Source organism: Calonectris borealis, chromosome 5, assembly GCF_964195595.1.
Source record: "Calonectris borealis chromosome 5, bCalBor7.hap1.2, whole genome shotgun sequence".
Taxonomy (NCBI): Eukaryota; Metazoa; Chordata; class Aves; order Procellariiformes; family Procellariidae; genus Calonectris; species Calonectris borealis.
Window position 1 is genome coordinate 5,267,909 of NC_134316.1, and position 24,103 is coordinate 5,292,011.

The following is a 24,103-nucleotide window of genomic DNA, read 5'->3' on the forward strand; positions in this document are numbered from 1 at the left end:
CTTTCGGGGGGAGAAATGGGAGAAGTTGAAGAGGATGCAGCCAGGAGGTTTGTTTTTCACACTGTTTTCGGGGCCGTATTTGTTTTCTTTGACAGTGACTTACAGCCTGGCTTTCTTTTCTATTTTGTTAGGGCAATAAAGAAGATAAATCTGTAATAATTCAGCTCTCTGTCTTTAATAAAATCTTGTCTTCTTCACACAGCCCCTGGGAAGATCTCCATTTTGCAGCCCTGCAAGATTGGCTGGGTTTTTCCATTTCACCTCTTCACCAGAAATGACAGAAAAATAACATTACCGGGAAAATTAATAGCTAAATACGATTTCAGGCAGAGGGAAAGCTTTCGGCAGGAGGAGCGGGACTCCATCCTGAGTCTGACCGTGCCGGGCCGGGGAACGCTTTTCGGCAAAGGCCAAGAGCGGCGTGGCGGCCGCTGCAATTACTTTTGTCTTCGCTAACGGGCTCCCGGCTTGTAGACCTCAAATAGCGGCTAATGAGAATTTCCATCCTCGACGCAGATCGATGTAGAGCTAATCTTTGTTGGTTTTGTGCTTGCGTCGGGTACCGAGGAGAAAGGAAATTAAGCTCCGAGCGGAGGGAGTGTTGGGGGAGATTCCGAGGCAGCGGCGGGCTGCGGGGGGAAAAGTCCTTGGAAGTCGCCATTGGAAGTTTGGGGTTTTTTTGCACCCCGGTGCCTTTTTAGGCCGGTTTTGCATTGCCCAACGCCTGTCTGCCCACCAATCTTTTGACGCAATGACTTCTCTCACCCAAATTTGTCAGAAATGGAGTGAAAACGCGTTTGCGCTTGAGCGCTGCGGGGGGGGTGGGCTTTCAGGGAAGGGGCCGTGGGTTCAGGAATACCGCGGTCACCTGCTTTCTTTCCAGACTTTTTCCTTTTTTTTGGAAAGTAAGTTTTTTGAAGGAATAAAGCAGCTCCGGCCCAGCTTTGGCGCAGACCTGCGACGCTGGGGATGGCCATCACACCCGGAGAGATGAGTCGGAGCATTGAAAAGCGCCGGCTTTGTAAAGCTCTTCCCAAAGAACGAAGGCGGAGGGCAGGGATTTTTGCAGCCTCAGAAGAAGACAACGGAGAGAAGAGGCTGTAAGGTGGGCTCTACAGCTCCTTCCCCGTCTAGGGATGGGAGATGGGAGAGCAGCCATTCCTCAGCCGCAAGCGCAGAAACTGGTGGTGGCCTCATCGCTTGAGACCCCCGTGCTGGAGCCCGCGGGGAAGGTGTAGGAGGTGGGTGGTGGTCTGGAGCCCCCCTCCCTCGCGGGCAGGCGGTGACCGAGGAGCTCCCTGGAGGGAACCCAGAGCACCACAGCAATCTAGAGCCACGGGGAGGTGACCTAGAGCCCCCCCCCCGCCAGCTGCAGGCGGCCTAGAACCACCCTCCTGGGTAGGAGGTGGCCTGAAGCACCTGGAGATGATCCAGCACCCGGAGGTGATCTAGAACCCCCAGCCCAGAGAGGAGGTGACCCCAGGTGATCTAGAACCAGGCCTCCAGGCAGGTGTGGGTCTAAGGGCCCCCCCCCCGGGATCTAGACACCCCCCGGGGGCAGGAGGTGATCCAGAACGCCACACAGGGATCCAGTCTCTCCGGTGATCTGGAACCCAGGACCCCCCCCCCCCCCCTCAGGTGACCTAGAACCCCCGCGGGCGGGCAGCGGTCGGGACCCCTCGGTGATCCAGAGCCCCACCCCCCGGGCGCGTGCTGGCTCCGCCCCCTGCCCCCCCCACCCCGTTGCGCCCGGCGGCGCGCGGCCCCTTTAAGAGCGGCCCCGTCCCCTTTACTCTATGTTTACATAACACAGCGAGGCCGTACCACTTGCGGGCGGTGAAGGGGGGGAGGGTGCGAAGAAGGGGGCGGACCGTAGCGGCGCGGAGCCCCGCCCCCCGCGGGCGCGCCCCCTCCACAGGCGGTGAATAGAGGGGCGGGGCCACGCGTGGCCGGGCGGGGGGAGGAGGGCTCTGCTTTGCTCCTCCCGCCCCCTGCCGCGGCGAGTTGGTACGTCCCCCTCGGCGCTCCTCCTCCCGCTCCCCCCCCCCCCCGGGTGTAGTGGCCGTTGTCGGGCGGCCGGCGGCTCAGTGCGGGGCGCAGCGCGGAGCCCGCTCGGGACTCGCCCCCCGCGGCGGGTGGGACTGTAGCGGCGGCCCCATGTTTTCCCCCAGCCAGGAGGAGCACTGCGCGCCTAACAAGGAGCCCGTCAAGTACGGGGAGCTGGTGGTGCTGGGGTGAGCGCTGCGGAGGGGCGCCGGGGGGAGCGCGGGGGCCGGTCCCGGGGCGGGGGGAGCGGCGGGCGCGTCCCCTCCCCTCAGCGCCGGCCGCGTCTCCCCGCTGAGGTAACGCTCGGAGGCGCGAGACCCCCGGCGGGGGCGAAGCGGGGCGGCTGGGGGCGCCGCTTCCCGCCTTTCCCCCGCCCGAGCGCGCGGGGCGGCCGTTGGGGTCCCACTCGCGCCTCGCCCCGCTGCGTGGGGGGGCCGCCTGTCCCTGCCGCCAGCAACTTTCCCCGCGGGGAGAGCGCGGCTCGGCCCTCCTCCCGCGGCCGCTCGGGGGAAGGGAGGGCCGGCGGCGGGCTGCCGGGCACCGTGACCGCGGGGCCTGCGGGGCCGGCGCGGCGGGCTGGAGAGAAACTTTGTGCGGGGTGGTGTGTGGGGGAGTTGCCGGGCGAGGCCGCGGGCAGACCCCGGCCCCGTCCTTTCGCCGGTGCCGGTCGCAGGTGCGATCGAGGCGCGCTCCGCAGCCGCTTGCCGAGCTCTCCCTGGCGGTTTCTTCCCCTCGCTCCGAGAGACGGCGTCCTCCGTGCGGATTGCAGGGGAGATGACTTTGGAATTAGGAGGAGAGGCGGGGGGAGGAGGATGAAGCACTTCTATTCAGATTCGTAGTGGAAATGTTTATTTTCTCAGCTTGATACGGATCTTCAAGTAATCCGCTTGGTATTATGTTCTTGCCCTGCTGTTAAAGCTTGAAGCCTTTCTGCTGAACACCGTAGAAGCAGATGAGGGAGAAGCGTCTAAGCCGTGCTTGCTGAGAGCCCTTGTGAACCTTATAAGAGATGCTTAATTTTGATAGTTTAAGATGTAGAAACGTATGGTTAATGGAATAATTTTTAGTAATAAATAAAATAGAAAGGTTTCAAGCCAGCCGTGAAGCAGAACAGTTACAGCCTTGCTGCGTTATTCAGCCTCCTCCAGAATCTGTTACATATTTGCTGCAAGGTCGTAGAAAACCTTATTCTGCTTTGTTAGGGGATCTTTTTTGTTTTCTTTTGGTCAAGCCATCTCATAAAGAACTGTGTTCACCTCTGCAGAATAACTGTTTGAATTGCTGGGAGCAAATAAAAAGAACAGTCAAGACTGGGTACTCATGTGTCCAATGGTGTACCTTTTTTCCTTAAGGGATGCTAAATGTTTCTTATCACGAGACTAGGTCAAGATACAGTTACCATGGAATAAAATACAGCTATTACCATGAACGTGGCATAGCTGGCACTTGGAAGACTTGAATTTAAGTCGAGTAACTTGATTCGGGAGAAATATCCATATCAAACTAAATTTAATAAAGCAACGTTCTTACTGTTCCAGTTGTGGAAATGGAGGGTAACCTTAGCTGTGCAACACTGTCTTTGACAATAAAGTCGTGGTATAATGTTGAATCTTTAACTAAATTAGAGTGCATAAATTGATGTTGTGCTGCAGAGGCTTTTTGTGCACAGCTGGAAGCATTTTCCTTTCTGTTGTTTTACTATTTTTAGCAGCAGTTGAACGTACAGAAGTATGAAATGTTTTGGCTCTGATCTTAACCTAGCAAAGTCTGGTCTGCTTTTCCTTTAATAGGGAAATGCATTGATCTCGGCTTATCGGTTCTGCCAGAGGTCTTGATCTTCACTGCTGTGTGTTGAAACATGCCAATAAAATTTAAATAAACTTTGTATGACCGAGTTGAGTTTTTATTTGAGTATCAGCTGTTCTCTAAAACTACTGAGGTTACATCTTCTGGGTGTTACATGTACTAAAAAAGCAAACAAATCCTCTTGTCCTTGTAGTACAATTATGAACAAGAAGCCTGCAAACGGGCAGCTGAATGTCTCTGGTCAGTACGTGTCTGTAGGCTATACTGAAACAATAGGGCATTGGCTGTCACAGCTTACTGACACGATGCGCTTGGGGGATGTGATGTAGAAATAGGTAGACGTGATGGAAGCAGTCCAGGAAATGCCATGACTTCAGTAACTACGTTTTCCATTTTTGGACTGGAGATTGGGGTTTTAAGATCCATTTGACACTTTAGGAGCTGATTACTGCATTTCCTATCAGAAGATGTCTTAAATGTTGTATGTTGTGCCATAAATAATGTGAACATACTTCACTCTTTGGTGACTCAACATTTGTGACTAGGAACTCTTGGAACAGCTTAAGCATCTGTTCAGTATTCTAAAAAAAAAAAAATATATTCTTAATACCTGTTTTGTATTAAAATCTTGTAATCTGGAGTTCCATTTAATTAAGACAATATAAATCTGCTCTCCTCCCCATAGTGAAACTGAGACTTGTGAACCGCAGAAGCATAGCATCGCAGCTCGTTACAACTGCTTGATTAAAATTGATAGAGTGACCTCACAGCTAGATTTAAAAAAAAAAAAAAGTTGTTTTGAGGCACCGTGTGGTTCAAAAAAAAAAAAAAGCATTGATTGTGATGTTGATGAATAACTTCTGTCTTGAGCTGTAAGACTTTTAAATTAGGTGGTGAAAAGGATGGTGAACAAAGGAATTGGCATACCTGGCAAACTGGTGAGAGTCCTGTTCTTAAGATGGCAAAAGTTTCTGTTTATCTTTTGCTCCTACTCTGTCTTAGCAGTATTAAAGTGGGGTGGTTGTATACTTGACCTTTAAATCAAGGGGAAGGTGTTCTTTTGGCAGTAGGTAGTTCCCCCACCAGAAAGTATTCCTGTATTGTCTTGCAATAGTTGTGATTGCTTGTCTGCGCATTACTGTGATCAGAGGGTAAAGCCTAAGGCATTTGAAGTCATTGCAGCAAATACATTTCTAATAACCTTCTCTCAGTAGTCTGTTACGTATTTTCTGTCAGTGATGTGGCAGTGCGTGTTTGGTTAAGATTTTGTTGAGGTTTACATAATCAATGGTGTAGTGAATAAAAACAGTTTATGTAAATCAAGCCAGACAGGTCAAGATGGCTGGTAAAGAAGAGATCATCTGCTTGATTGTGAATCTGCTTGTGTGCATCTGCTCCTACATCATCTGTTCACAAAAGGCTGTAGATTTCTTGGTGAAGCAGAAACATCCATATTCTAATATTTTTTTTTTGGGGGGGGGGAGGGGGAGAAGCTTTATTTGAAGTCCTGTCAAAGTAATGGCCCATTATATATTTATTGGAAAATGGGCCTGGAGGGAGTTTTGAAGGAGATACTGACTACACTAACAAGTACCTGAATAGAGTGTCACGGTATTAGTACGTTGTTTGTCAGTAGCCTTCATTTGACTTGTCTGGTATCTGGTTAGCGTCTTGAGGTGTATGTCCTTCCCCTTCCTCCCAGTACCCCTTTTCCCCCCAACTTTGAATTGCACTCTGAAGCATTTATTCTGGCATAATGGCATTCAGGCCAGCATGGCTCCATTTTGGGTGCTGGGTGCTGGTCCTTGGCTGCGTGGGGTAGCTTTCACTGAAGGTAGATGTCAGTGGCCTGGTGCTGTTAAATCTCTCTTCCTTTGGGACTGCGTGATGTCCACGGGCAGTTTTAACTTCTCAGAAAAGTCACTTGATTAAAATGATGTAAGTTGAAGGAGGAATACCAAAGAAGCAGAAGCTTTAGTCAACGGCTGAGTTGTCTAGTGATGAAAGGATTTTGTACCTGACATTAGATACTTTCAGTGTGGTGTATTGCAACCAGTTCTAAAGAGTTTTGGATGGGCTTTCTAATAGGTGTGTGCATGTAAGTGTAATATTTCTTACTAACCAATGACTTCTGTTAGCTGCTCTAAATTAGCAAGGAGGTGCAGCCTGGTGCGTCCTCAGCTGAGGAAGACTTTGTCTTATAGACTTAATGGGTTTTGCAAATCTAATCAATTCTTTTATCCAACTAGATAAAACTAAGGGCTGTTGCTCAGTGTTGTTACAGTGGTCACTTTGAAATCACTATCAGCATTTTATGTATAAATTTTCCAGAGTCAACCATTAAAATAAATGAATCTGTTAACTTACAGGCTGCAGTGCCCAAAGGAGCCACTATGAATTGTTATGTGAGCTTTGTTCAATGTGGACCGTTGGACATCTTCGAATAAACAGGCTGTAGTTCTGCTTAAATTTAACCTTTTGAAAAAAATAGAATAAAATTCTCATCTATGTTTACAGTGATAAATTCTACAATAACTTTTGGGAAGTTGTTCTGATTGATGCACCGCTTTATACTTGGAGCAAATTTAGATTTGAAACATGTCTTTTTGTGTTAATCTGAGGGGACCTCCATTTTTAGACTCCTGTTTCTCATACAGGCTTTCTCTGATGGATCAAAGTTGCTCCTTAAACACTACTTCCTTAATGAGCTAAATAAAGTTCCCGAAGTATTTCCTACTTTTAAGCACATTTCCAGTTTTTAACTTATCTGTTTGGCTTTTCACGGAACTCTTTTGTTAATCTCTTGCTGTGCAGTTCAGGAAGAAGCTGATGCAGTTTTCCAGTGCTGTTGACAAATGCAGACGCAATATGGTATCTCTGCTTGTCCTTGATAGCTGTTTGTTTCTGTTTATGAACCGAAGGCAGAGGGAGGGCCATCCTGGCTATGGCATTAAACTGGGGACTAACGTTGCACTTATATGGATATGCTGTTTGATATCAAGCTGAAGCTTTGTTTAACGATTCTGTAATTTTCTGCACTATATGGTATAGATATATTGATGAAGCTGCTCAGATGACTCGGATTCTGCTTTTGAGCCTTATTTAAAAATGTACTTTAAGCTTCGTCTAAAGGAGCGTCTATAGCAAACAATGGTAGCCACCCGTTAAATACATTCAAGGTCATGATTCTCTCTGAGAATCATTTACTTCAACAATCATAGCTGGAAGGCTGCTGTTCTGGAGAAACTGATTTTTTTTTTTTTTTTTAATTTGATATTGACAGTGGCTTCTTGGAGACCTTTATGTCTTGTGCTTAGTTTATGATGGATTTTATATGCTGCATATTGAGAATATGTGATCAGTGCCAATTCAGGGCTTGCACGTAGATTAATCAAACACCAGAAGTATTGTGTCTGAATAGAACATTAACTGCAAGGTAGAGAAAAAATAGTAGAAAGGGTTATATTTGAGGAAAGATTCGTGGATTTTTCAGTGAAAGCTTGTGTATGGCTGGATAGAGCAAAGGTTTTGCTTCATTTAAGCTAAGAAAGAAAACATTCTCGAGTTGGTTCTCTGCGACTATCCTATTCCTTGGAGTACTTTTGACTCAGAGTGCAGATTTGTATCCAGCTGTAGGCTTTATTCACAGCATCTCAATACTGATGTAAAATCAGAGAGTAGAAACTTCAAACTCCAGAAGCTAAAATCTTTATTTGTTGAAGCAAATCAGAGCATCAAACATCTGCATGTTTAATGCTTGTTATAAAAAGGAAACTGAGTGCATTCTGGAAGTTAAATTGTAATCCCTTCGGCATGTACTGGCAGTAGGTCACACATGTAGAAGTGGAAGACTTTATTTTTTTCTTAAAATATGGGAAACAGACTCTTTACTCTAAGTAAACAAGTCTGAGAAATGTAAGACTTTGTTGCCTTTGACTGATGCACTTTCCTTGTAGAACCAAATAGCTGCTGCTTTCCTACCTTGGCAGAATCAGGGATGCGTAGTTTTCCATTTTCAGTTGAAATTTATAAATGAGTATATACTGTGAAGGTCCACTTGACTCTACTCAAAAATATGCATATAAAATTAGAAATTGCTTTCTAGGCTATTAAGATTTGGGTTTTGTTGCTGAAAGCAGCATCTTGCTTAAGCTATTTCATGCTCCATCTTAACAGCAGGCAGTTTTTCAACTATGATTACAAGGTTGCTTAAGAACAGATTTTTCCTAAGAAGTCACGAACTTTTTGTTATCCAGTTCAAACTAAATTATGGCTGTTTTCTACCCATTTATTGTGGAGTTAATGCTGCTCTCTAAGTTGCTTAGTCCTTATTCCTCAGTAATGATAGCACGTATCAACTTGATACTTTGAGAAGATGAAACCTCCTTTTCCTGTACTCTAAGCTAATGAGAAGCTGCGCGAGCGTAATATGGCACTGAGCCTGAGCCAACATGCCTTGCTGAAGGTAGGGTTTATTAGCTCAGAGTGCCAGCAGAGAAGTTTTACAACTGTTTGCAAAATACTATAGACATGCCTGTAGGCAACAGCTGTTTAGGTAGGCTGAACCAGCCGTTGTCTTGTGTCGTTTTTCTTGTTGGTGTTGCTTTGGTTCTGAATTTTTCTTGAGTATCCGTGATGAGTATGGGTATGAAACCTTCCAAAGGAGACTCCTCTAGCGTGTTGTACAGTTGCAGTCTTACCTCATGTTTAGTAGAAGTGCTTTTCATGATGTCATCTAGGGTTGTGTTTGGTTATTCTGCACTGTCATACTTGTGGCTTATTTGACCTGTGGTCAGCAAGGCAAGTGAAGAGGAGGAGGATTCAGTCTGAGCTCCCAGTTTGAAGCAGAAACTCTAGTTGGTTTCCAGGTGTACTTTGTGCTGTCAAATCCTGTTCTGTTTGTACTGTTTCACAGCCTAAATCTCATTTGTGTTGAGGATGCTTTTCCTTTTATCAACAAATATCCTTATGTTTATTCTACTCTGGCCCAAGGTCACCACTGAAAAGCTCACATGTGACTTGTCACGAGCTTAAACCTTGAGGGACAGGAATAGGGATGCTGGCATAGGGAGCATGCCCGCTTCTAGAAAGACTTGTAAGGCAAAGCTGCTAATTTTTTTTGTTTTATAAACATATCACTAAATGGTGTCCTCGCATTTTTCACTTTTATCACCTGCGTATGCTAATACTGTGTTGAAAGGGTCCCGCTTTTCTTTTAGATGACTTGCTTCCCTCTTGACAAGATGCAGCTCAGAATTTTATGGCTCCCTTACCTTTGCCTCATATTTTTTAGACGTCTACTGGTGTTGCTTTATGCAGGTTAATACTGGGTCTTAAGATCATAGTGTCATTCCCATACTTCGGGGGACCAATTCGTAACTTCTCTGGCAAACTGTAAGTAACATCTGGGATTAGACTGTTTTAATCCTATTACTCTGTGGCCTAGAATAGGTGTCAGTCATCATATTAAGCAAATAGTACAGTCAAGAGCAGTAGGGGCTTCCAAAGCAGCAGATTAGTGTGCTTTGAGGGCAGGGGAATAGCTGGAGCGGTGCTGTCCCAGCTCTTCAGCTGTGGTACATCATTGTGCATCCTCTCTGGATGACCAGATGTGCCCCTTCTGTGAGGACTCGTACATTTGACCTTGTAATATGACCTCCTGTGCAAGTACTCTCTCGCTGGGTCTCTGTGTACTGTTGATGACTATATAATGGGTGCACTTCTGGCTATGTGTTTAAAACCAAACGAAGACTGGGGGAGGGGAAGGGCGGCAGGCAGTAAGCTATTTGTGGGGTTTTCTTAAGGTTTGAGTAGGCATGGTGGTGCTGGGTGTTCAGCAGTAAGAGTCACCTGTCTTTGGGTTTGGCTGACTCTACAAAATAAACATCTTTCTACTGCCCTTCCCACAAACAGCACTTGTTGGCTTGAGTTGATAGAGCTTAAGATACAAAAGACAGTCCTTGTAGGAAATCTTTGCAGAGTGAAACTTCAACAGTTGTAATATAAACATTCAGTCTTTGAAAACTTGTTACTGAGGGGCTGTGTGGCAGGAGGACACGGCGTTTTAATACGGTTGGGTTACGAATGATAGGTGAACAAGGTGACGCTGGACTTGCATTGTCTAGATGTAGCTTTTACTTGTTCTGATTAGTATAACTTCTGTGCCTAAAAATAGCGAGTATCAGCTGTTTTGCACTGAAGTTTTGTTCAGTCCTTCCAAGGCTAGAATATGAAGTCCTGTGAGGTCAGTCAGAAGTGTGCGTGCAGCTTCATAGTAGCGGCAGTTATTAGCTCATGGTGAAGAAAGAATAATTCAGCTAAAAGCTTTCCTCTGTTTCACAACAGAATGTCGTATAGATGAAAGATGATATAAACAGCAGTTGTGAAAATGGATACAGACAAGGTCTACAGTGCTGAAGAGTTTGTTGTATTAAAAGCAAAGTGGTTTTGAGATGAGCTCAATTTGATTAGGCATGATATGAAGGTGCCGATTGCTGAAGGACCTATTAGGCATGCTTCTATCAATAGCAATTTGTTTCTCCTGTAGGGAGGGAAAGTAAGCAAGCCCTGTTTTGTGCTTCTGGAAGTGATTTACTTCAGGTGGGTTTTTTCCCCATTTAACAATATCATCTTTAATATTGGACTTAGGCATGCTGCGTATGTCCTGACCTCACTGTAGGTAAAACTGTCGTGCTTCAAAGAGGATGAACTAGATGTGGCACTGTTCTTAATCTAATTTAGCAGAAGGCTTCCTATGCCAGGGAATGGTACGAAAGCCATACGTGCCCTTATGAAGTGTTTGGCAATAAAGACCTAATGTTCATCTGTTGTATTTATTGCTTATATTAACTATGATGTAGCTACATTACTGTGTAGCAACTAATTGTATTAAACAGAGATGAAAGCGGCTAGTTGCACAATGAGACAAATACTACCTTAAAATGTCAGTTTACTACACTGCCTCCCCAAAGGAATGGGGACAGGCAAGAAAAGTTAGAGATAGCTGGCATATAGTAAGTTAAAAAGGAGAAGGCCAAGAAGCATTGTGGTCTTCTCCTTGAGTATTGTAATCTTAACTGATCCCTATTGTTGCAAAATTCTCCTTTTTCCTCTTTACACAGGGAATTGAGGACAAAGAAGAAGTGTTGGCATAGTCTTTCTCTCTAACTGATAAACAGTTTTGGAAGGCAATCTTCATGTTCAACTGTAGTGATGTGTTTAGTAGGCTTTCAAATTACTCTTCACCCTCAAATATGTATGCTATCTTTAATTCAGAATCCAGTAAGTTCATGAACTGTCATGAAACAATTTTATTCTTCAAACTGTATGGCTTTAGTAATGCCTAAACAAACAGGTAGGCTTCAAACTTATGAGGTGTATCCTCTCAAGGCATGTGAATGTCATGGATAAAGACAAAGTGGTACTGACTGTGAAGACAATTAGTCACAGTATGAAAGTGAACTAAACAAATTGAAGCATATAAAAGCTTAAAGCTCCTCTTATGTATTGCAAATAAACTGGAGACCAAATGTGCAAACTCTCTAGCCTTTAGGAAGAGTGAAAGAACTGTTTAGTCTAGACACAGAAGTTAATGGGCTGAAACTTTGATGTAAGCACAGCTGTATTTCTTCATGTGCAACAGCATGACTTTATTGTGATTGTTGATGTCTGATTTAGTAATAGTGGAGTCGTAGCCTTTGAAACAGGAGTAGTGTGTGTATGTCCTCCTTTCATAGGAAAGACCAAGCTGTTTAAAGATACTAAGAGCTGTATGGTTCCTGCTTTCCTGCACATCCTGTGACAGGGTTCTGTATCTCACAGATGACCGTGTTTTTTATGGAACATTGACTAATAAACCAATATGTTGCTGTACTTCCAACTTGCTTTCCTCCTGTCCATGTGTGAGCTTTGAGAGCAAGCAGCTGTGAAACTCAATACTTGGATTCGAAAATCATTTTGGCATTGGAGAGGAATATTTCAGGCTAGGTAGGTTTCATTATCTTGTAGTTGTCCTAACCTTTCTGCTAACAGACGTATAAGACCTACTTTGAATTCCTTTCTGGATCTTAAAATTTGCTGGAATAGTTTCCTGGTGCATCAGGGAGTAAGTTTTGAATTTGTGAGTTTGCTGTGTGGCCTTTTGTCATAGGCTGTGCGCAGAAGTCCTATTCCAGAACCACGTCTGTGATGGGAGAGGTTACAGTGACTTGCTGCAGGTCTGTCCCTCTCTGGTTGGTAGAACAGTTGTGGAGACAGAGGATCTCTTCATAAGAGTGTTCCCTAATCTGATGCTGCCAGAAGATTTCATTAAATGCGCTGTGTGTATCTCGGTGGTTTTTGCCAAAAAACTACCAGCAAATTAGGCAAATGGAGCAAATTGGTCTTAGGGCAGATCTATGAGGAGGCAAGCTTTGGTTGACATGAGCAGCTGAGTAACTTCTTCCATCAGAGCTAAATCTGGAGAAGGAAGTTTGGCAATAGCCAAACAGACGAGACTTGGATGGTTTTTTACTCCTCTTCTGTCTTTAACTGGTCTTCACTGGGCTAATGAAAAGTCTAAAACATGAGAGACGCCTTTAAACACCTCTGGCAAGCCAGCTGCTCTTGGGACAGTACTGGTGTTCCTAGAGGTTACAGGAATGTGCCTCCGTGGGCAGTGTCTATGGAAGCTGCAATGCTTTAGTCTTACTGACTGTGATGAGATTTTTTTCTTAGGGAAGATGTCTTGCTGAAGCTGCCAAGGTAGAGATTACAAGCTACTCTTTTGTTTTTAGGGATGTGCACTGCAATTTTTTTCCACAATTCCAAAAGCATTTCTTAAAAATAACCCTTTTTGGTAGTGAGCCCCTGCACCCGTTTAAAGGCTTTGACAGAGCTTTCCCAAAAGCTCTAAATATGTTCCCTCTTTTGCCTTTGAGAGATAAATAAGCCATTTTTTGCAGTATTTTCACAGTCTGCTTGCTGTCAGAGCAAAAGAGCCTTAACTTTTGACTTTTGTTTTATGCCTTATTTTCAATGTTTGAGCACAAAATACTGCTGTTACGTTGCTGGCTCAGCCCTGCCTTATCTCTTTGGTTGCACAATCCAGCTGCAATACTTGAGTGCTATATATCTAGTTTTACTGCAAGTTTTGAGTTTCCAGCATGCAGAGGCTGGTGTAATATAGCAAATACCTTTCCATGTAAGGATGCAGGAAGACTACAAACTATGAAGTACAGTTACCTCTGTAAGCCAAGTTAGGGTCTAAGTGATTAGCAGGATCTAAGTCAAGCTCAGTGTACCCTCCTAGTTTATTATGTGCAATGTGACTTTAAATTCAATTCAGGAATTGGCCTCTGATCATATATTGTTAGTTTCACCTTAAACTCCTTGGAGAAAACGGGTTTGTATTAAGGCTTTACGGAAATCTCTCAGCATAGAGAGAACAATTGTAAAGTAATACTTTGTTAAAGGGTAAGCAGGTCTTTCTGTGGCAAAAGTGATTTGCTCTTTCTCCTTTGGGCATTTCGTAGCCAGTGCAGGCAGGCAGGAAGGAACTGGATTTGGAGTTGGCTAGATTCCAGTTGCAGACTCTATTCAGACCCAAGCCAGAAAGAGTATGGGTCTGATGTGTAAGTTTTGGGCAGAGATGGCAGCTGAGAAGAAACAGCTGTCTCAGGTTTATGAACTGATGAAATTTGTTATGAATATGTCAGATGGTAAAGGTGTGATGCTTCGTGCTGTGTAGAGTTGGAGAAATGCATTAAAGATCAGTTTGTCATAGGTCAAGGGAGCAAAACACTTAGTTGAGTTAAACTAAAAGAAATATTGGTAGATAAGCATGTATGATGCTCTTTAATAAAACCAGATGTGCAAAGTGACCTGCCCCCTGCCACCATTCTTACTTGTGCATGAACTAAATGAAGCCTATGTAAGTGATTGTAAGCAGTCTTTTGTTTACTTAAATGAAGGTAACTTCCCACCTATATTCATGACTAAGTCTAAAGAGTGGTCTGGTCAGGGATAATCTAAACTTTTCGTTTCCTTCCTTCTTCCACTCCTAGGTTTTACATATGCTGTTGCCCTTTTTTGGAGAAAGAGGAGTTTTATTTGATGTACCGACCTATGCAGAGTGTGACAGCTGTTGTCAAAATTTAAAAAAATAAGTCGTATAGCATGCAGTATTTGACAGGCTCTTTTAGCTTCCTATTGTCTGTTGTTTGTTTTATCTTTCTTTGCTTTAGAAGAAAAAAAAGTCCAGATAATGACTGTTCAGAAGTGCAGTTTGTCTTGACATAAATTAAACCTAGGTAAAATCTAGAGAAGTTCTGAAAAAGTGCCTGTTTCAAACTGATCATGGTAACAGCTCATAGCCTCTGGAACTGCTTGTGTTTAAGTGGTGTGGGATAAACTGTTTAAAGATCTGATGCCTCTTTGAGGCTGTAAAGGGCAGATGTTGGGTAGTGGCAGACCAAGGTAGTCAGTTTTGGTGTGGTGACCCAAACAGCTGGAGTGAAGTTGGATGTCTGAGGTAGTTACTGCTCCCGGCCGTCTAGGCAGTCTTCTTGTGGGAGGACACCACATCCTCAACTCTGCTGGCACTATTAGCTCCCTATTCCAGTTGTTTTCCATCTGCATCTGATGAATACTCCATGATTTACAGGAAGATGTAGTGACAGGTGAGGTTGTAGTCTGTAACTGGAAATGAAGTATGTCATTGAACTGGCTTTTTTCCAAAGCCTCCCAATGCTGTTTGAGCTCTATTGAGGAGAGTCTGTGAGATGAATGAGCCCCTCACACCCCCACCTCATTAGGTATCAGGGAATCCATGTGACTGTGATTCTCACCTCTGAGGAAAAGCTTCAATTGGAGCTGTCCACCTTAGTAGACAAAGAAGGAATCCAACTGCAAGACGTGTACCCAGAGGAAATCATGCTTTGCTGGTTCTCTGGCTTATGAAACTCCTTGTTTTATGATTGTTCTCTTTTGTCACTATGATTGCTTCACCTCTACTGCCTGCAGTAATGGTGGGATGTCAACTTGGAGGGAATGGGAATGGACACAAATGTTCTGGCACTGCAAGTAACTATGGGGAAGAGGTTTGGATATAGATGAGTGGTGTAATCCCTAGTGGCAGCCTGGGCCACACCATAAGGTCTGTCGCAGGTGTTTGTGAAGAAAACTTCAGTATGGTAAATGTTCATTGTGTTGTATGTACAAGTCAGCACAGTGCCTTGGGATGGAAAATGTTCTGGTTGTTTTTGGGGTACTAGAAAAACCTTAAGTAAGTGTGCTTTATGAAGCACTCGCTATAGAACATAGGTCTTGTGGTGATACGTACTTTTGCTTTGGATCAGTTAATCTCTGCTTTTTCAGTGGAAAAAGATGTCACTGAAGAATAACTCCAAGTGTCTGCTTTTCTTGGAAAACCAGCTTTTGGGAAGCATTTTGAACACAACCTGAAACTTTGTTTTGGGAGTTGCAAATAATGTCCCATGTAGTTTAGCAGCCTCTCATGTATGAGCTCAGTTCAGAACTAAGACTAGTATTCTGTGTTACTCAATGTAAACATTAAATTTTCTGTATGTGAAAAGTCTCCCTTTCCAAGTGGTTGTAAAATAGCCTAGTTGAGGATTTTTGTCCTTGGCCAAAACTCTGAAAGGAGAAGTTTGTTTGGGATTTGTCCAGCCATGAATGCCTTTCTAGTGGACTTCAGGCTTGTTCTGTTATAATGGGCGGTTCCAGAAGATTTTCTTCTGAGTTTTACAGACAAAGATATTGAAACAGACTGATGGGGTGTGAGTGTTTCTGTACATCATTCTTCTCTTCTGTTACCCTCCAAAGTGGTAGAGTGATGGCATCTCTCACCTGGGAGATTTCTACATAATAGAAGCAAATGCCATAGCTCTTTCCTCTGCTTTTGATAGGGCTGTAGGAGGAAAGTAAAACAGTTGTGATGTGCACAGATACTCTTATGGATATAATGCTGAAGTATTGACAGAGTAGAAAGGGAATGTGCTCTTTGTTTTCTAAAATGCATATGCAGTATCTTTAGCTGTGCGAGGGAGAAGAGGTAAGAATTTGGGTATCTGCAAAACCCATGTAAAAAGGGGAGCGGGACGCAAAATTTCTTAGCATCGTACTAATCCCCTGTTCAGTTCAAAACAGCATATCATGGCCAAGGTGCCCTTATGGAGAGTGGTGTCAGGTATAAAAACTTGAGGGCAAAAGGGAATCTCTTGAGCCAGCCAGCTGTAATCGATTATTCTGTGTCTCTGTGTCTCTGAACTAGCTCTCTTCAGACATGCTTTGCTGGGGAATCCACTTCTAATTTCAGTCTTGGGCTCATGAGCTTTATTTCTACAACTGAATTTCCATTTGGCTTGCAAATGCTACTTCTAAGTCCTGTAATGATGTTTGGAATTATAGCCTGTACTTTGGAAAACATTGCTTTAAACAGATCTGTTTTCTTGGTCCGGTTTGCCCCATAGGGCTTCCTTGCCTTTAAAATCAAAGAAATCTAGATAAATAAAGAGAAGCATATGGGGTGGCTTGTCTTTGAAAGCTGGTGAACAAAAATAGTAATAGTATGCTGACGGTCTTTGTGGGTTTTGGCTAAGAAAAAGAGCTGGATTTCCAAAGGAAAAAATCTGAGGGAGAACTATATGTGGTTTTAAACTTGTTTTCTGTTCTACAAACCATTGTGCCACTTGTGTGCATTACTTAATATCTGTTGGAATGTATAAATGCAAATTTTATGAAACTTCAATTTGCAGAGTATGTAACCAGAACTAGGCAGGCTGGATTAGCACTGCAAATAAACTAAGTGAAAATTTTGGTCCTTCAAGAAACTTGATCTCTATAGGGCCTTCAGTGTGGCTTTAGGGTTTCAATGGCTGCATCTGTATATAAAGACAGTCTTGCATAGTTAACTTGCATAAAACGTGTCTTGTTACATCACTGAGAATGGCATACCTTCCCATCTGAAGACAACAGTAGTGCAAAATCTCTTGTTCAAGCAGTCGCTGCAAGAAGCTGTGTGGTGAGATTCTTCTAGAGATCAGAATCTCTGAGCATCTAGAAATGAAAAACCTTAGCAATACATCACTTTTGTGACTTTGACTCATTCTCAGTAAGTTCATGCAGATATGTCATAATTCTTAGATATTTGTGATGGTGTTCTGAGACCTGTAAAGGTTCAATGTTTATTTGAGGTAATGTTTTGGGAAGTCCCCTTAAAGGAAGAAAAAGTGTAAAACTGAAACACTTTGCTGTTGTAACGCTATATAGATCAGAATTAGTTTTGCTGATCAGCAGTAAGCATTTAACAGCCTTGCAAAATCTTTTCCTGGCTAGAGGTGACTGATTAACTTTGTTATAGATTATGATAGGAGAAAACACGCAAGGTTGCTGTGAATTAGTAAGTTGTCAGGGTATTTTAAGTCTGAAGAAGATATATTGAAGTCTAGTTCTCTGCATTGCTGCACTGTTAATTTCTGGTTTATTAAGACACTAAAAAAACCCAACCAAAACCTACAGCTTCAGCTGTGTGATACTTGTGTACTTAGGGTACACACACTGGTCTGGTAGGTTTCAGGTAGTTCTTTAAAACTGGGTATGAAGAATACTTTATCCTGTATGGTTTTTAGGGCACATAACACACTTGTTATCAAAGAATAGGTACTGCTTAGCTTCCTTGCTAGCTGTTCGAGGTGTGATGCTGTATATTGCTTCATGGTGCTCTCCAGACTTCTAGTGCTGTGCAGTTCTTCCAGCCTTCTGTGTGTTCTTTGTCTCATTGGTTTTATTTCTACATCTACTTCATAGAATGCCCATTCTTTTCTTTTTTATATTGTTTGGAGAATAAGAATTAAAAGCAGGAACCTCTGACAATAACTCTCACTGAATACTACATGCTAAACGTAACCACAGAATGATTCTCAGCTAGGTTGATGCATCTGGTCCAACTAGGTGGTAGTGCAGCAGCCCTCTAAAATAACCTCCATCTGGAAGCCTCTAGGTCTTGCTGAGTGCTAGAAGGCAGAAAGGCAACTCTTCGTTTTTTCTCTTTATTTACCTGCTCTAAATCTGCTTGGAGCAGGCTGTGCGGTAGATTATCCTGCCTTTAACTGCTTGTGCTGCTGTAGCAGTCAATGATAATGCAGCACCAGTGATATTAGAGGAATCTGAATCTCTGCTGTGTTCAGAGAGGCAGTAATGCTTGCAAGTGCTACAAAGAAGGAAAGGCAGTACTTTATTTTCAGTTTCTGAGGCAAACATTTGGGATTCTGTTAAGCAGATTGAACAGGGACCTGTGCATTTGTAAGGCTGTCTTTTCCCTGGGAAACTGAAAAGGATGTTAAACTTGATAGGATTTGACACGGATGTTGCAGGTCAGGGTACAGTAGTTGAGTCCTTCACTTTCTATTCAGTACGCCGCCTGTGAGATCACCTATATTCACAAAATGGATGCAAATTCTATCTCTTCCTCTGTGCTAGATGATACTGGAATGGACCTAAGAAGATTCGTGTCATGCTTGAGTGTTTGAAAAAGCTAAGTAAGTAACAAACGCTCTGGAACTTCTTGTCTGTGGAATCGCAAAAAATGATACTACAACTGCTTGTATTTGGAGGATAACTGAAGTTATGAGAAAGCTATCACTTTTTCTTATGAAAATGTGAACTGTCAAATAGTCCTTGATAGTGTTTTAAGGAAAGCTTTTGATTGCTTAGGAAATGAATTGTCTGAATTGTGCATATTGTTTTTTAATGGCCCAAATGGTCCTTTGAATCAAATGTGGTTTCTCCATAATGTTTAATGTAGTGAAGTTTCAGATGTAACATGGTGTTATTACTATTAATTTCTCAGACTAAAACGTGAACAGCTTGCTTTTGCACCTTCAAGCATGTATGAAGCACAAATAGCTGGGTTGGGAGCATGTTTGGTATGTCAGGGCAGGTGTGTTTTGAGGTCTCTTGTCCCCTTGCATCATATGAAGTCTAATTTGTCTTAATTTTGAAACTTTCAGCCTTCTTTTAATCTGGTATTTAAGAGAAGATTGTAAATTGTTTCCAAACAAAAATGTGTGGATCCTAAGCCTCTGGTGTTTTGGATAAACAGTCTTCCTCCTTCACTTCTTTCTCTCCTGCATCAAAACCCAGCTGTGCATAGTACTTTCCTTTGAAAGAGATTTTGTGTTTATCTGACTTGTTTTGAATGCAGTAAAAGCTAGATCTCAGTTTCTATCGTTATCTATTTGTATTTAGTTTAACAAAATGCTGTATCAAACAATTTCAGCAGCATTTGGCTAGATTATAGATAGTTCTCAGATGAATAGCATTTCTTTATAGTATGAGAGGTTTAGGGTTGGAAAGAAGACTCTAAAGATGGTGCATTGCCCACGTTTTATGCTCTTTTAGCTAGAATAAAAACCATGCTTTGAAGTGAACTTGATTAGTTTGTACCCTGTATTTTGCTGTACACTAGCACTGTTGGTTTTATGCAGTGGTGAATGGGTTTAGTTGACAGCTTTGGAGATGGGCTTAAAGCACTGAATAAAATTGTCTCCTTGTTAAATGAATGCTGGGGGGAGCAGTAAAGTGTTGGAAATAAGGATTGTTAAGGAAGTCATTATGTGAAAGAACAGATTCCTTTGCTTTCTAAAAGGAAAACCCCTTGCATTTTAATGCTCTTCTGGCATATTACTTATATTGGAATTGGTATAATAGTATCTTAAATGTGGGGTTTTGGTAGGTTTTTTTTTTCCTGTTAAAGGTAGCTGCTCTTTTTCCCTACTAGTGTCATGGTTACGGATGGCTTCTAAGAATCTGTTGTAGGTGAGACTATAGTCATTCCTTGCTCTGACTGTGGTGCTTAACTGGGCTGCCGATATAGGTTATCAGCTGTTAAGTTGTTTGGAACTGTTACGTTTTTTGACTGCTTTAACTGAGGCTTATCCTGATGCTCTAGTAGTCTGCATCAGTGTGCTCCTTTAGGCTCTTCTAGAGTATTAGCTTTTAATCAAACTCTTGTGCTGCTTATATAGTTGTCTTGCAAAAGCCTATGCAGCAAATATCTTCCATTATTGCCTTTTGAAATACCTATTTCCACATTGTCGTTAACACATGCAATTGAAAATCTTGAATTTCTTTAATTAGACTAAGGTTACAATGCCAACTGAAACTTCTACAGAAACATCTTTCAAAAGTGGTGGCAAGGGTCTGCTGTCTTTGATTTCACAAAAGCAGAAGTAACAGAAAAATAATCCAGAAGAATAATCTGGGGCAAGTAACAAACCACTTGCTTAGAAAAATATGATCACAGAGAGTTATAAGAAGTTTCTATGGAAGTTCTTCCCACTCCAGAAGAAATATCAGCTAGTTGACAAGAGTGTCAAAACTATGCTCCTGACTGGATCTCAGTTGTCTTATGTTACAAGTAGTTGGAGTAATAAAGCCCCGACTCCTGTGCCCCTCCCTTTGAGACTGGTTGCTTTTGCTACTTTGCTTCTGTATTTTCTTGCTCTATTTTTTTTTTCCCCCACATCAGTGAGGGCAAGAGCGTCAAAATAGCAGAGAGGTTTGCGAATTTTGAAGGAAACAGGATGTGTAGTGTAAATAAAGTTGATTAAAAGTAGTTCTTACACAACTGATTTGATATTTGCAAGCTGATAGCATCCTTTAACTTTTTGTATAGGTTGAAGTTAATATAGATCAGGTTTATATTTTCTTGAATTGCGTGTATTACCTAAGTTAAACATGCATGAGGATTAGTCAGCTGTATTTTCTATAAATATTCTCCCTAAAACAAACTTGATTTTTTTTTTTAAACTATTATGTTCCGGTTGTTATAATAGCAGGGTAGTCCTGCTGACAGTGGAGGGAATATGTGGAGTGGAATAGTTCAAAAAGCAGCCTATGAATTAATCTGAACTGTAGTGTACCAGATCCTTTCATCACTTAGCAGGGTGGAGGGAGGAGAAGAGGCCATAGAAGTGAGAAACAGGCTTTTTCCCCTCAGAAACAGGCTTTTTCCCCCCTGAACCGGAAGAGCAACCATTTCTGTTCCGGAACACCAAGAGAGAAGTAAGGTCACCCTGGCGAACTCCAGCTACTTCACATGTGATTTCTTGCGGTGTTTTCAGTAGATAAGGTTCTACTTAATTTGTATACCTCGGGAAGGAGGGAAGTAGGTTCGAGCTTATCTGATCTGTTTTAAGTGCCTCTGAAAGATCCCCCCCCATGGTATGCATAACCTTTTAGCCATGTGTTCAGCTGATCCATACTTCTGATTCTGGTCAGAAAGAGGTTGGCTGTGTTTGAACATAAAAGCACCATAAGCATAGTATACAACTTTTGGTCAAGCTGACTGCTAGGCTCCTAATGGTAGCAGGAGCAATTAGGAGCAACTTTTGAAGGGTAGCTAAAAAAAAAAAAACAAAACCCAAATGTAAAAAAACCCCAAAAACCCCAAAACAAAGAAAAACCCTAAACCCCGGATCACTAGCCAGCAGTGCAAATCAGCCTTCTCTGAAAAATCTGCCTAATAACTATAGGGGTTATCAGGTCAGACTGCATTTCACTGAACCACTGCAACCTCTTTGAAGGCTCCAGGACTGTACAGGTACCAGTAAACTGGGCAGGCAGTGCTAAAATTTGGTGCTGGGGAAGGGAAGGCTTGTGGTGAACACACAGGATTGATCACTATGCCAATAAGTATTGCAAAAGTGCTGGAGAAGGGAATACTTCCTAAAGTGTTTTATGAGAGTAAAATGACTTCACAGATACGAGTTGTAAGAACAAACACTTGTCTCAAAAAAAAAAAAGAGCTGATTATAGCCACAATTAACTATTCCAACATACCTTTCTCAGGGATGATCAAGTTCACAGATGCAAAACCACTGCTCTTAATTGGGGAAAGAGATGAGATTATTTGGGACTTTGGAACTTGCTGGTTTGGATTTTCTTGCTCGGCAGGAAGACTGCTGTATTAAGCTGTACTACTGGTAGTGATTAGGAAGCATTTATGCCTATAGAGATGTCTTAGCCAGCAGAGTCTGAGGTGGGACTGTGTCTTTCATTCAGGACTTCCTCCAAGGTTGCATAAACCAAAGGTCTTGGATCAGTGGCTGTTGTTACTCAAAGGATGGAAGCCCTTTGCTTCCCTGTGAGTTACTTATTGCTATAGTTGTTACAGTAACAAAAACTCTTCTTAAGGCTACTTTAGTTTGCTGCTGTAATTTCTTAAAATGTTTTCCTTCAGAAAGAAAGAAAAATCAGATGGGCATCAAATCTAGCACGTGAGCCTGCTGTGAAAAGGAAAAGAGAACAGGTTGTTTGGGTTCTTTGGTGGATTTGGCAGGAAGTGAAGGAGACTTGCTTTGACCTGAATCTCCCTTACTGCGTGCATGGGGAGAGTTTTAACTCTAAAGATGTTGAAACAAGATGGGGAGGTCTGGATTTTCCAGACTAACTGAAATGGAAATGTCATGGATGCAATGGATCAAGCCTTTGAGTTGGGGATGGACTGGGTGACTCCTTGAAGTTCCATCTAGCTCTGTTTTCTGTCATTCTGTGATCAGGAAGCAGCTGTGCACTTTGCCAAAGGTACATGTGATGCAATGGGGAAAGTGCATCTTTGGAAGACAGAAGGGAACTTTCCGGTCAGTCTAGGCTCGTTGAGCTACCTCTGAAGAATGAGTTTTTGAGTGCCGGGGGATGATGATGACGAGGACAACAGCATGCTCCTTCCAACTTCCAAGAAACTTCAGCATTAAATGTTTTTGTTGTAATCTGTTGTAGTCATCTGTGAAGCACTACATTGTTCAAGAAGCAGTCTTGTGTTCATTTCCAAAACTTCACCACAGGAACAGGCTGCCGATTAACAATATCTCTGGTAGTGGAGGCTGCTTCTGAGACAGAAATTGATGCATGTAATAATCAGCTGGAGACAAGCTTAGACTTAAATTCATATTTAGTTAATATCTTTAATATTGATACACAGTACCAGAGAATAGAGTTCAAAGGAGAAAATAAACCAGTGCTGTCCCGTTGGTACAGAAGTACTGCTTATCTTTGCTTTTCCTATTTGGCAACACTTCCCAATGAGATTAAGTTTGAGAATAACTTCACTGTCCTATTTCACTGAAATTCTCAGATAATTGGCAGACAGCAACTGCTTGTTTTATGAAAGTCTGATACAGAAAAATATATCTGGAATAAATATTGCCATTTAAAAAAAAAAAGAAAATCCCAAACCATTCAAATTATTTTGCTGAAATAGTACATCCGTTCTCCTAGATGCAAAATGAATTGTTCAGTATGATACAAGGAGGGTGGTGTAAAGAGTATGAAATACTGGCAGTGATAATACATAAAAGGAGACACAAGTTCACTTATTTTGTTGTCAGCGTCGCATATGTTGAAGCTTTCTGTTTGTGTTTTGGTATAAACTAGCATGTGGCTTTTTTCCTTTTAATCTGTGTTCAAGAGAATAAATGTTGGATGCTTCAGCAGCAGAGGGCTTTCCAGTTAGTCAGGACTTCAGCATATGGTTGTGAAAAGCTCTGAGGCTGGATGTTGTGAAGGTGAATAATGTATCTTTAGGCTTATAATGTTGTAGATGTCATGATAACTGTAGACTTGCAATACTTCCAAAAGAATCTCTCCTGCCCCCTGTGCCATTTTTCCCTGGTTGCTGATATAAGTGCTGCTGTGGCTTGGCAGTGAACTGGAGAGTGAGGAATTATGTGGTTTAAAACTAAATTTAAAGCGTAAATCTGGTTTTGTTTCTCCTTCACGTGAACCAGGGAGAGAAGTAGCAGGAACAAAATAGAAAATGAAAGGTGGGACTGCTGCTTTTGGCAGCAGTGTTGGCCCACACTAGTTCAGTGATGGTAAAAATACGGTGTAAGCACAAACTGAATTTTTGCTATGTGCTGAGTATATACTATTGTGTGATACCAAACATGGAATCAGAATGTACTTAAAAGGAAAAATTCACTCAAGTCTGACTTCACAGTGAAAGCTGTTGCTAATACTTCTGCAGCTTTGTTGTTTAGCGCAGCAAAGATGTGCTTTCTCTCACCCATTAGAGCTATGGTAACAACTGCATGTCAGCTGTTTAAAGCTGTGAAATGGGATGGCTTGCATCTAAAAATGACGAGGTGTGCAATAGAACTGTTAGCAATAGGTGAGGAGAGCAAAGTGAAATTACTCCTTTTTGTCCAGAGGAAATACTACCTGTGAAAATTGACTTGTTCAGTTTGTAGTC

At 42.6% G+C, this 24,103-nt stretch overlaps 1 protein-coding gene across 3 annotated transcripts in view; it reads left to right on the forward strand.

Annotated features, from left to right (window-relative positions):
• The first annotated feature begins 2,064 nt into the window (after positions 1–2,064).
• The window catches only part of PELI2 (pellino E3 ubiquitin protein ligase family member 2), a 77,158-nt gene continuing 55,119 nt past the window's right edge, over positions 2,065–24,103 (forward strand). For 2 of the 3 annotated variants that reach the window (XM_075150801.1, XM_075150803.1), the window contains exon 1: positions 2,065–2,234. In XM_075150801.1, the coding sequence (XP_075006902.1) occupies positions 2,158–2,234 (77 nt within the window). In that variant the 5' untranslated portion in view covers positions 2,065–2,157. The remainder of the gene's footprint in view (positions 2,235–24,103) is intronic. The other variant, XM_075150802.1, reaches the window with a different exon arrangement.